We start from the raw sequence: 12,286 nt of genomic DNA, 5'->3' as shown, positions 1-12,286 counted from the left end.
ACCTATTGGTTGTAAATGTATCTACAAAAGAAAACGATACAAGCTGATAAAGTACACACTTTTAAGGCTCGACTTGTGGCAAAATCTTATACCAAAAGAGAGGGAGTGGACTATGAAGAAACTTTCTCTCCCGTTGCCATGCTAAAGTCAATTAAAATACTCTTATCCATCGCCACTTTTTATGATTATGAAATTTGGCAGATGGATGTCAAGACAACTTTTTTGAATGGAAATCTTGAAAAGAGTATCTATATGGCTCAACTAGAAGGGTTTATAGTAAAGGGTCAAGAATAAAAGGTTTGTAAGCTTTAGAAATTCATTTATGGTTTGAAGCAAGCATCTAGATCCTGGAATATAAGATTTGATACTGCAATCAAGTCTTATGACTTTGAACAAAATGTTGACGAACTTTGTGTTTACAAAAAGGTCGTCAATTCCATTATAACATTTTTAGTATTATATGTAGATGATATTCTACTCATTGGGAAAGACGTAGGTTATCTTACTTATATCAAGAAATGGCTAGCTATGCAACTTCAAATGAAAGATTTGGGAGATGCACAATATGTTCTTGGAATCCAAATTGTTCGGAACCGTAAAAATAGAATACTAGCCATGTCTCAAGCATCTTATATTGACAAAATGTTGTCTAGATATAAAATGCAGAATTCCAAAAAGGGTCTGCTGTCATACAGATATGGAATTCATTTTTCAAAAGAACAATGTCCTAAGACACCTCAAGAAATTGAGGATATGAGAAAAATTTCCTATGCTTCCACTGTTGGAAGTTTGATGTACGCAATGTTATGTACTAGACCCGACATTTTCTTTTCAGTAGGGATGGTCGGTATCAGTCCAATCCCAGATGTGATCACTGGACAACCATTAAGAATATTCTAAAATATCTTAGAAGAATAAAAGACTACATGCTCGTATATGGTACTGAGGATCTGATCCTTATTAGATACACTGATTCTGATTTCCAAACGGATAAAGATGCTAGAAAGTCTACATCAGGATCAATATTCATTTTAATGGAGGAGCAGTAGTATGGAGAAGCGTAAAACAAACTTGTATAGCCGACTCCACAGTGGAGGCTGAATATATAGCAACTTGTGAAGCAGCAAAGGAAGCAATATGGCTAAGGAAATTCTTGCCAGATTTAGAAATTGTTCCAAGTATGCATCTGCCAATCACTTTATACTGTGACAACAGTGGTGCAGTTGCAAATTCACGAGAACCTAGAAGCCATAAAGAGGGAAAGCATATCGAACGCAAGTACCATCTTATCAGGCAAATTATACATCGTGGTGACGTTGTAGTGATCCACATTTCTTTCGAGCAAAACATTGTTGATCCTTTTACAAAAGCCCTCACGACTAAGGTGTTTGAGGGCCACCTACAGAATTTAGGTCTACGATGTTTGTAAACTAAGACAAGTGGGAGACTTATTAGGCATGTGCCCTAGTTTATTATATTCATATGTTTATTGTACTCATATGTATTATTCTCTCTTATAGTTAAATTCAAACATTTTCATCTCACTAAGAGTTTTAGTCCAAGTGGGAGTTTGTTGGAATTTATGTCCTAAACTCGTAGTTTGTAATCATATTCTATTCAATAAAGTTGTTATTGAGAAATTAAATACTATAATCTTAACTCCAATAAACTAAGATCCCAAGGCTATTTTAAGTAAACTTGTAACGCCCCAAAAAATAAGATAATTTATTGGGCGTTATTTTGAATCCATTTAATGAGAATTATTTGATTTAGGTGGGAATTGAAATTAATTAAATATTTCTTGGATGAATATTTAATTAATTTGAGGTATTGGCATGTGGTGTTTGTTAAGTTTTTGTTTAAATGGTAGGTTAAGAGGATTAAATAAAGTTGTGGATTTTTAGTGTTGTTGAAGTTGAATTTAATTAAATAATTATAGATGTTATTTAATTAAATTATCGGGTGAAAAGTTTGTTGGAGATTTAATAATTATATGTATATGTGGAATTATATACACAATTATTATGTTAATGGAAAAGATAATTATATTTGTTGAAATATAATTATTTAAGGAAAAGATAATTATTTTGGAGAAAGAATATTTAGTAAGGAGAAAAAGTAAAATAATTATATTTTAAAAAATACAATTATTTGTAAAAGGATAATTACTTTGGAGAAAGATAAATAATAATTAATTATTGTGGAAAATAATTAATTATTTTGGAGAAAGATAAATAATAATAATTATTATTGTAGAAGATAATTAATTATTTTGGAAGAAAGGTAAATAATAATTAATTATTGTGGATGATAATTAATTATTCTGCAGAAAGATAAATATTGATTCTGGAGTGAAGTTGTTATGGTTGGGTTAAGATAATTCATGTTGGAAGTTATAAGTGATTTATTGGAAAAGATTTGATTGATTAAAAGAATTGAGGATTTAAGTTAATTTGAGATTTTGGAGGGAAAAGTTGTTTTTAGTGGAATTGGATTTAATTGAGTATATATACGTGGATATATATTTAATTAATAATTTGAAAAAGTGAAGTTAATTATATGATGGAATATAATTATATTTGTTTGGAAAAGAAGATAATCCATAAGGAGAGAGATGGTTGATTTGATTGGACGAAAAAGATATATATTTATTTATAAGAGAGAATAATGGTTTAAATAAATATATATTTATGGTAGATTTTGGTGAGAGAAAAATAATAATAATAAAGAAGTATTATTATTATTATTATTAATGGTTATAAATGCCTAAGATTAAGAAATTTATTTAGGAAAGATAATGGGAATAAAGATATATGTATATTTTTTTGGTATTATATATATATATATCCTAAAAGGAAAAGGAAATAATAATAATAATAATTATTATTATTATTGTTATTATTTGGGTCTATAAATAGCATTGGAATGCTTAAGATGGAAATAAAGGAAAAAGAAAAAGGTTCTTTATCTTCTTCTCTAAGATAACCCTCTGCTGTCGTCGCCTCAGTTGAAGTTAAGATTGGTCTCTTTGGAAGCTTGAGGATTTAAAGTGATGAATTTTTCATCAAGGATAAGAGGATTTTCCAACCTCCATCTGAGTAACCTTGGTAAGCCAATAAAATTAAATTAATATTTTATTAATTTAATTTTGGATCTATTTGGTGTTTCTGTAAAGGTTCAATTGGCTAAACTTTTTAAGATTTAAATCTTGGATTTTTCCCAATTAAGGTTGAATTGGTTTCAACCCCTTTTTTTTTAGAAAGTTAATTAATTTGGGAGAATTTTTGGATGTTAGCCAATTGCTAATTTCATTAATTAAGATATTAAGTTTTCCTTTTATGATTAGGATCAAGTTAATTGGAGAATTTTTACTGTCAACTAGCGAGTACCTTTGTTTGGCTAAAATCTCCAGGTAAGTGATTCTCCTACTAGACCTTTGAACTGAATTTAAGAGACCGCATGTAATTATGATTATGCATTGATGGTAGCTAAAATGCATAACTTGATGCTACTAATAATGACTGTCATTGTATTGATGTTGATGATGATGACTGAGATTATTATGTTGATGATTGATGATAATGACTGATATTATGTTAATGACTGGTAGATTGATGTTGATGATTGTTAATGCATGATATATTAATCACATGATTAAGGACGTTAAGATTAATACTCATGCCATGTTATGATGTTATGTTATGCTACATGCTATGGATAGGGTGTTCTGTTAACTTTGTCTATTAGAGTCGTACCTGCATGGGTGTCCTTCGGGATCACCACCTATTTAGGACTGTGTGGTCCGACGAGACGCCAGTCTAGCATGGATATAGATATGATTCCAGTGATTCGACGGGGTCCTCGCATCTCGATTGTCTTAATGTTACCCCCGAGTTCACTACAGACCAACATGTCCTAGGTGCTCCCCCGAGACACCGGAGACCAGATTTTCGTTCCTATGGGAGCGCATGTTGCACGTGTTCGGGAACGTGTCAGAGATTGGGTACCATTTACAAGACTCTAATGGGAAGTTAACAGACACCTAGCGGGACTAGTAGTAGGTCCCTTACTGAGTATATGTTTATACTCACTCTTTCTATGTTTAACATTTCAGGCGAAGGTAAAGGTAGAGGAAAGCTGGCGAGCGATAGAGAAGGATCCGTGACATGCCATATGGGGACTCAGTTTTGCTTCCGCGTTTATGTTTCAGTGTTTTAATATTCCGTTTTTAATAAAAATTTATTCTTCCCTCGTTTCAAAAAGTGTCTCTTGTCATTGTTTCTTTTTAGTAATGATCTCAGCTTAGTATAAAGAGTTGGGTCGTTACAAAACTTGAACTTTATGTAGAGACATAAATATGGATTAAGTTCGAGTAAATAGCCTAAATAGTCTACAATATATAAATAAAGGTTAGGCGCCTTATTCAGAGATACTATGGATGCGGCCCGCTTTGTAGTTAATATAGACGATGTAATCCTGAATCGTTCATGTAGAGACATGAAAGTGGGGGTATCTTATGTAAAAGATTTACATAAGATAGAACCATGAAATAGTCACTTTTACATTATAACATAGTTTACTGTTTAAAATTGGCTATCTCGATTATTGATTACCTAGGTAACTTAATCTTAATCTTGAGCTAGTTATGAACTCCTGTTCACACGAGATTATCCTTAGATTTGCATAGGTGAGGGCAACTCATTAACGTTGGTCCAATAAGCCTCCCATTTCAGGGGTAAGATCGGGTGGATAGTTGGGAACATAGGGTGCAAGAAAGAATTCACTTCTACCCATTTTAGGGTTAGTAGATAAGCTGTTTCCTTAAGGATTGAATTCAAGTCTTGAACAATGGGGCCCCACCCTCTCATTGGCTTGAGAGGGATTCGATTTATAGGTTGTACCTTAAAACTAATTGTTCAATAGTGGATCAGTGAGACTTAAGGAGAAAGATGTAGTCTTGGGGGTAAAATGGTACTTTTCGACCCAGCCAAGCTTACGAACAACCTGTGAAGGATTAACTTACTGATCATGGTTATATTAAATGGACACAAATATATCTATAGTGAGGGGAGTGCAACTACAGGACTATAGTGGAATGATCCGTTAGTTAACGGATGTTGATTAGCACGGTATAAAAGAGTTTAGCCTGTTAATCTTAGATCGTTGGAGCCCGTGATCTATAGGTCCATTAGGTTTCCCTGCTAGCTCATATGAAATAACTTAGAACAGTATGATGGAATGAGTCAAATTGTTTGAAATAGGAGAGAAGAGAGAAACCGATAAGTATATGTGATATAGTCATCGGTGTTAAATTACTAATAGAGTTTTATGCTTAAATATGATTTAAATATTAAAGATATGAATGTGGATTCATACTCAGAGGCTCTGAAAAGATGGAAATAGTCAAAGTTGTAAAAAGTCAAAATGTTGATTTTTTTACTTTTGAAAAGTCAAATTTTGATCGACAATATATTCAAATGGGATTTGAACCTTGAGAAAATAAATGGGGATTCATGCTCGAAAGGTCAAAATTAGTCAAGACGGATAAAATTGTAAAAAGTCAAAATGTTGACTTTTTTGTTTGAAAAGTCAAAGTTTGGCTTTGACCAAATGACAATTTTACCCTTTGCCTAAGTTAGTGGGAAAATCCAACATTTAGTTGGATAAACCCACTAACTATAGTGTGCTAGGTGTTAGCAAACTATAAAGGCATTAAGCCGACTAATGGGTTAGTTGATTACGTGTTGTTGGCCCATGTGTGTGCATGCATATGCAACCTTGCATGTGAATTCTATATAAAATGGTCTCTTGGAGCCTTAAGAAGGAGGGTTAGCATTTTTTCTAAAAAAATTTGGGCTGCCATTTATTTGTTTGGTTTTATTAAAAATAAAAAATTAAATCTCAACCCTTTTTTCTATCTTATTTCTCTCTCCCGGTTTCCTTCATCCAACAGGTCCCACAACCCGGTTCTGAGTCCGGAGGACAGTAGATCAACCCTAATGGTGGTTGAAGCATCAATCGAAGTTTCGAATGTAAGTTTTTGTTAAAAACCCTTTATTTAATCTTATTTCGGTTTATGGTTTTTTTTGTTAATTAGTTGCAATTAGGATAAAATTTCAGTCTTTTGTTCCACTATGCTCGTGTAATCTTTATCAAATATAATTTTTGTTAAATCACAAATTTGGTAAATATGATTTCTAAGAAGTTAATATTTAGATACCATGATTTAAAAAGTTAGATATTTTTAGAAAATAAAATGTTAGAATTTAATCTTTATGGTCGGACAAAATTTCGTAAATAGTTTCTACAATTTTATAATGAGTCAAATTGAGCTGAGGTTAATAGTTGGATTCAATTGTTCAACTCAAAGGTAAAAAGAATACGTTTTTCTAATAAGAAAAGAAGTAAAAAATGTTATATTATGAACTTAGTCCTTGAAATTTATATTGGTGTCTAATTGGTGAATCGGAAATTGTATTTAACACATTTAAATTGGTTGATGAGTGAATTTGGATCCAACAGAATAAAGTTAAAAGTTGATAAATCAAATAAGATAAAATAACATTTGGGATAATGAATTGACGTTGCTGTTTGAAGTTAAAAGTTAAAGACATAAACTCGCAATCTAGGAAGTTTAAGGAACATTGAATTTGGTTTGAGTTTTGAATCGTAAGAATGAGAGAGAGATTTAGATTTGGATTAATGTTATAAAGATTATACAAATACAAATCCAAATTTTCCAACCGCAACGTGTTCTTCTGTGTCTGTTCCTTATATATAAAAAAAATTGTAAGAAACCAAAAACAAAGCACGAGAACAATGGATTTGGATGAACATGAGCTACTTTGATTTACCCATCAACAACAAGAAGAACAACAACGACAACAAGGGAACAATATAATCAGCAGATTCTCTCTTTCTGTAAGAGGAAGCCTTTCAATCCATGGAACTCCCCAATCCCACCAATCAAATGGCTTCCTCTTCCAACCCCACTCCCCCATTTCGCGGTTCCTTCCACCGTCGAGCTCATTCCGAGGTCCATTTCCGGATTCCTGACGATCTCGATCTAGTCTCCGACCCTTTCGACGCCCCTTCTTCTGGATTTGAAGATCTGGGCTTTGAGGATGATCTCTTGTGTACTTTCATGGACATCGAGAAGATCGGATCTAAAATCGAAAATGGGTCTTCGTCAAATCCTGCAATGGCTGCCGGTGGTACTGGGGGGGTGAATGTTGAAGGGGAGAAAATCTCCCGCCCCAGGCACCGTCATAGCAATTCTGCTGATGGGTCTTCCATTTTGGAGTCTATTGAGGCTAAGAAGGCCATGGATCCTGATAAGCTCGCTGAGTTGTGGACTATTGATCCTAAACGTGCCAAGAGGTTTTGTACTATTCTATTGTAATGTGCTTCAATTTGTTTTTAGGTTCTCCAATTGCAATGTGTTTTGTGTTAATCTCATTCTTGAAATGCGTTGCTTGTTGATTGGACTTTCGATTCATGGCTGGAAGATCGAATTAGTGAATGCCTTTTCCCCTAGGACAGTACTTTGTGTTTCATTTGACTAAATGGGAATTAGTTCAATTTCTGATGGTTGGATGAAGTTTTAATTATTGATTAAATGTTGGGGGGATTTAGCTATATGTATAGACTGGTTTTAGTTGGTTAATATGAGAGATTCTTGTGATATTAGATCTTACTAGGTTTTTGACAACCAGATACTGTAGGCCATTATGTGGGGTTTGAACCTATTCTTCCAAATTTCAAAGTATGTTTAACCATATTTCCATTTTCCTTAATGACCATTAGGCCATCTCATAGTGGTTCTTCAAGTTCAATAACTTTAAATCAGGTCCCTACCTTATCAATCAAGGAATGGGAAAAACACGTATTATGTTAATCTATATCTTCTTAATCAGCTGTCTCAGTCTGTGTCGTCTTTTCCTGTTTCTAAAACTTTTACAACTAGTTTTAATCTGTTCTTAGTACTTCATTTGCAGGATTTTGGCAAATAGACAGTCTGCTGCTCGGTCAAAAGAGAGGAAAGCTCGCTACATAATGGAACTTGAGAGAAAAGTTCAAAGCCTTCAGACCGAAGCGACAACTCTCTCTGCACAGCTCACATTGTATCAGGTTTTAATTTTCACCTATCTCATCTTTTGTTCTTACAATGATCAAGGTCACATTACATATTTAGAGTCTGAAAGTAGACATAACATCGGGGAAGCTATTTTCTTGCCATTATTTGCCTCATACACTTCAGTGGAAACACTAGAATTCCCTTGCTATGAAATTTCTTAGCTTTTGTTAGTAAGAGATGAAATAGATTTGCATTAAAGTTATAGAAGTAACCACTTAAAAAGATTGATGAAAAAAATAGAGAAATCATAGAAGTCCCTATGCAAAGTGGTGGGTGGGAAGAGGACTTAGTACGTTCTCCCGAAAGTATAAGTAAAAGATAAAAGAAGGAAAGCTCTACTTTAATCTTTAAAACTACTGTTGTTTCTTAAAGTTATTTTCTTATATATATGTGTGTGTGATTCTTTTTATTATTATTAAAATTTCTTCTGGAAATGAACAAATAAATTTTGGTTGAAGAAAAACTTTGAGAGTTTGGAATTTTTGTACCTATTTCTTCTCCATAAACAATGTTCATTGCATTAAAAGGGTTGGTTTCAACCAAATGAACCAAAATATTTACGAATATAGCGCCATCTATTGGTTAATGTTTTCTGCAATTTTGTTATCTAAAATAATTCCACTTGTCATCTAAGTTAGATGAATTTTGAATTTTGAATTTTGATTTTGTACATTGATTTTCCGCTCTATTACTTCTGAAAAGTTGCTTTTGGAATTTGGGGGAGGCAATGGAGCCCTCCCCTGACCAAGCTTTATTTATTTATCATTGTTGTTACTATCATTATTGATAAACATATTCTTTTAAAAGTTAGATGTAATTATTTTTCCATTATGGAGAAATTTAATTTCTTACCTAATTCTTGAAACAAAATTGAACTTTTGTAGTTTTATTTTAATCATTTAAAATTTATATTATGACAACTTTTCATGTTCTCTGTACTAAATATCGATATTCTTTTTTTGGAAAACACTTTTGGACCATAAACTTTTATAAAAGGTAATTATTTAGTCTTTGAACTTTACTAAATTATAATTTGATTCTTTGAACTTTACTAAATGGTTTACCGAATTTGTAAAATTTTAAATCATGTATTTCAAATTTGTAACAATTTAGTATCTAAGGTGAAAAACCCATCAAAATTTAGTATCAATTTTTCTTATGTAACAATTATAGTTTACTTAGGTCATGTTTTGAGAACTATTTTCTTTATATTCGTGAGTGTTTGGATCATTCCTAAGTAGGTAACCAAGATGGATTGAACTCATAGCCTCTTAGTTAGGTATTGAGAATATTCATTTTTTACCGGTAGACCATCCCATGATGGTTCAAAGTTTGATAATGATTTCATTTATAATTTTCTGTTTTTGAACATTCTGCATGTTTCCTTATGATTAGTTCATCTTTTAAAGATATATTTGAAATTATGGGTCATATTCCAAAAGCAAATAAATTTTTAAAAGATACATTTTTAGTCTTCAAAACTTGGCTTGGACTTTCTTAACAATTTTAGAATTAGATAACAGGGCCAAAAATGACTCATTGATGGAAGTAGTATCTTTAAGCTTAATTTTCAAAAATCAAATAGCTATCAAATGACCTCCAGTAATTTATAGAACTTAGTAATTTCTCTCTTTTTATCTCCTATAATTACCTTCTAATACCCTGGTTATGAAAGAAAACCCTTTGTTTTCCACAAAAAATGGACAAGGGCAGCTAATCTGAAACTTGCTGAATGGATACTAAATTTGACAATTAGGATTTTAGCTTTTCCTGAAAATGCAATAGGCGAAAGTTCCAATATGATTACAGAGTTTACTTTTTCTCTAAAATTTAGAATGTGATTATAGAGTGTCGCTTTTATTTCATACATTTTGCCTTTGAGTTTAGTAGCCTTCACTTAAAAAGGTTGTTGATGCTTTTAGAGGAGGTAATGATGGAGATTGGAGACTTGCCTTCTTTTTCATGGAAAGGAAAGAGGATACAAATGGGAATTACTTAAACGTTTCTTAGCAAATAGAAAAAGTGAAAAAGGTGGTAACACTGAGGTATGATTGTATAGTGTACTAGTAGAGTTTCCAAAAGAGTTCTTAGTCCATCCATCACATCACTTACCTTTTCTCTCTTTCTCTTTTCCTTCTTCCTTGTCTTTTTTATGTTTGACCTCCACTTTCTCCTCATAAACACCAAAATCTACCTTCACTTTGGGTTCCCTTTCCCCATCTCTCCTTCCAAGTATCATTTCTTCATCTAACTCTCTCACAAAAATCACGTTATAAAGGAACTAGAGTGATGACATGAATATTATTAAAGTTACAATAAGAACATTGCAAAAAAATATTATTATTACTATTATTATTACTACCACTATTTTTTTTGAATTCTAACTGCATAGTCAACATCACATTTTGTTAAAAGCTTTATTGACGAGCATATTACAGTCATGTGCTAATCCTAGTTCCCCAAGTTATAACTTGTCATCTAACTTTCACATGTTGTGATGTTTGTGAAGTAAGCGTGGTCTGGAGTTTGTCACGAGCATATGAATGAAAACAGGCTTCACAGTAGTTTTCCTTTGATCATTTCATCTTTTGTTCATGTTCTTTCTTTCAGAGAGATACCACTGGGCTTTCAACCGAAAACTCAGAGCTCAAACTTCGTTTACAAGCTATGGAACAGCAAGCTCATTTACGCGATGGTATGCATCCACGTATACCCTGTCTATGTATTATTATTGACCTGATCCAACCCTCTTTGTTTAGCTTTTAGGTGTCATGAATAATGTGATATCCACTTCTTTACATCTGCTATTGGTTTTTCTTTCTTTATTCTTAACTTTCACTTGTCCAAGTAGGGTCTGTTTCAAATCCACCTAATTAGAAGCTGCCTTTTCCAGATTTTGATGATCTTGAATAAATGTTTGAATTTAAGAGCTGTTTGATGTCTATATTTGCGCATTAATCTTGTCATCCTGATGCTTCTTCTTCACCTTAGGTTGCATGAGAAAGTCTTGCCGTTGGACCAGCTTTTATTGTGCATTATAGTGATATTGTTGCTTTACGGTTGAACGAAAGACAATGCAATATAATCTTTTTATGACTTTTTGTAATATGCAGCTCTAAATGAAGCTTTGAAAAAAGAAGTTGAGCGGCTCAAGATTGCGACGGGAGAAGTAATGACAGCTACCGATTCGTATAACTTCGGAATGCCTCAAGTTTCATATCCCCAATCTTGCTTTTCACACCAACCACAACCTGGGCAACACAACCCACAGAGGATGACGACGCAAAGACCCCAAGTTCAACCATTCCATTCTAATTTACCAAACCCACATCAGGCTTTGTTTGTTGCATCGCACCAGCCTCATGCCTTAACAGAAATGTTTCAGCAGGATCCTATTACCCGATTGCAGGGTCTCGATATTGGTAGCAGAGACACAGAAATAAAGCCAGAAGGTTCCTCAATATCAGTCAGTGAAAGTAGCAGCACATTTTAACCCAATTTTTTTGCCAACCTATGCTTCAACCTCCCAGTGAAAATATGGCTTGTTCATAGATTGACCCTGTTGACAGAATTTTTTTCCCACATTTGTTCGTTGTTCGTTCTTTTCTTCATTAATTCGCGTTCGGGGAACTCGACGGGTGAGACAAAAATATTCTTGTGATAGAAAGAGAAGCTTTCTCTCGGCTGGAATTCTGTTTCATAGTCCCATTTGCTGTCATAAAAAACATTGTTTCTTTTGGTAAAGGAATTTGTTCATTCTTCATTATTCAACTCATAGCTTGGTCCATAGTTGCAGCTATATAGATTAGTTTGAATATTGAAAGATCCTGAGAATGAGAACGACCATTTTGTGGTTCTTTGTTCTGAATGAAAACTAAAACAATGATGATGATGATGATGATTTTGTATTCAATGCTCTCTGTTGTTCATTTGTTATTGATCCCTTGTATTATACAGGTTGGTGGGACAAGCAAAATTACTAAATTGTCCACTTTTGAAGGGTCATTTTAGGGACCCTCATAGAGCTGCCATTAAAGGCCACATGGTAGTGTTATAATCCAACACCCCTTAAATCTGCATCTAAGGGGAAACCTCATGTGGCTGACATTTTTTGTTGTTATTTTTAGGTCCATTTTCATAATCACTATT

General features: G+C 33.2%; 1 protein-coding gene across 1 annotated transcript; it reads left to right on the top strand.

Annotated features, from left to right (window-relative positions):
* The first annotated feature begins 6,632 nt into the window (after positions 1 to 6,632).
* Positions 6,633 to 12,050, top strand: LOC103496745 (transcription factor RF2b). Its single transcript, XM_008458728.3, has 4 exons — positions 6,633 to 7,380; positions 7,998 to 8,130; positions 10,748 to 10,832; positions 11,251 to 12,050. Exons 1-4 carry the CDS (start codon positions 6,944 to 6,946, stop codon positions 11,628 to 11,630), a joined length of 1,035 nt encoding a protein of 344 aa, XP_008456950.2. The 5' UTR covers positions 6,633 to 6,943; the 3' UTR covers positions 11,631 to 12,050.
* Positions 12,051 to 12,286: the final 236 nt, after the last annotated feature.

Source organism: Cucumis melo, chromosome 10, assembly GCF_025177605.1.
Source record: "Cucumis melo cultivar AY chromosome 10, USDA_Cmelo_AY_1.0, whole genome shotgun sequence".
Lineage (NCBI taxonomy): Eukaryota > Viridiplantae > Streptophyta > Magnoliopsida > Cucurbitales > Cucurbitaceae > Cucumis > Cucumis melo.
Note: the sequence above shows the minus strand (reverse complement) of the source record. Positions and strands in the feature narration are given on the sequence as shown.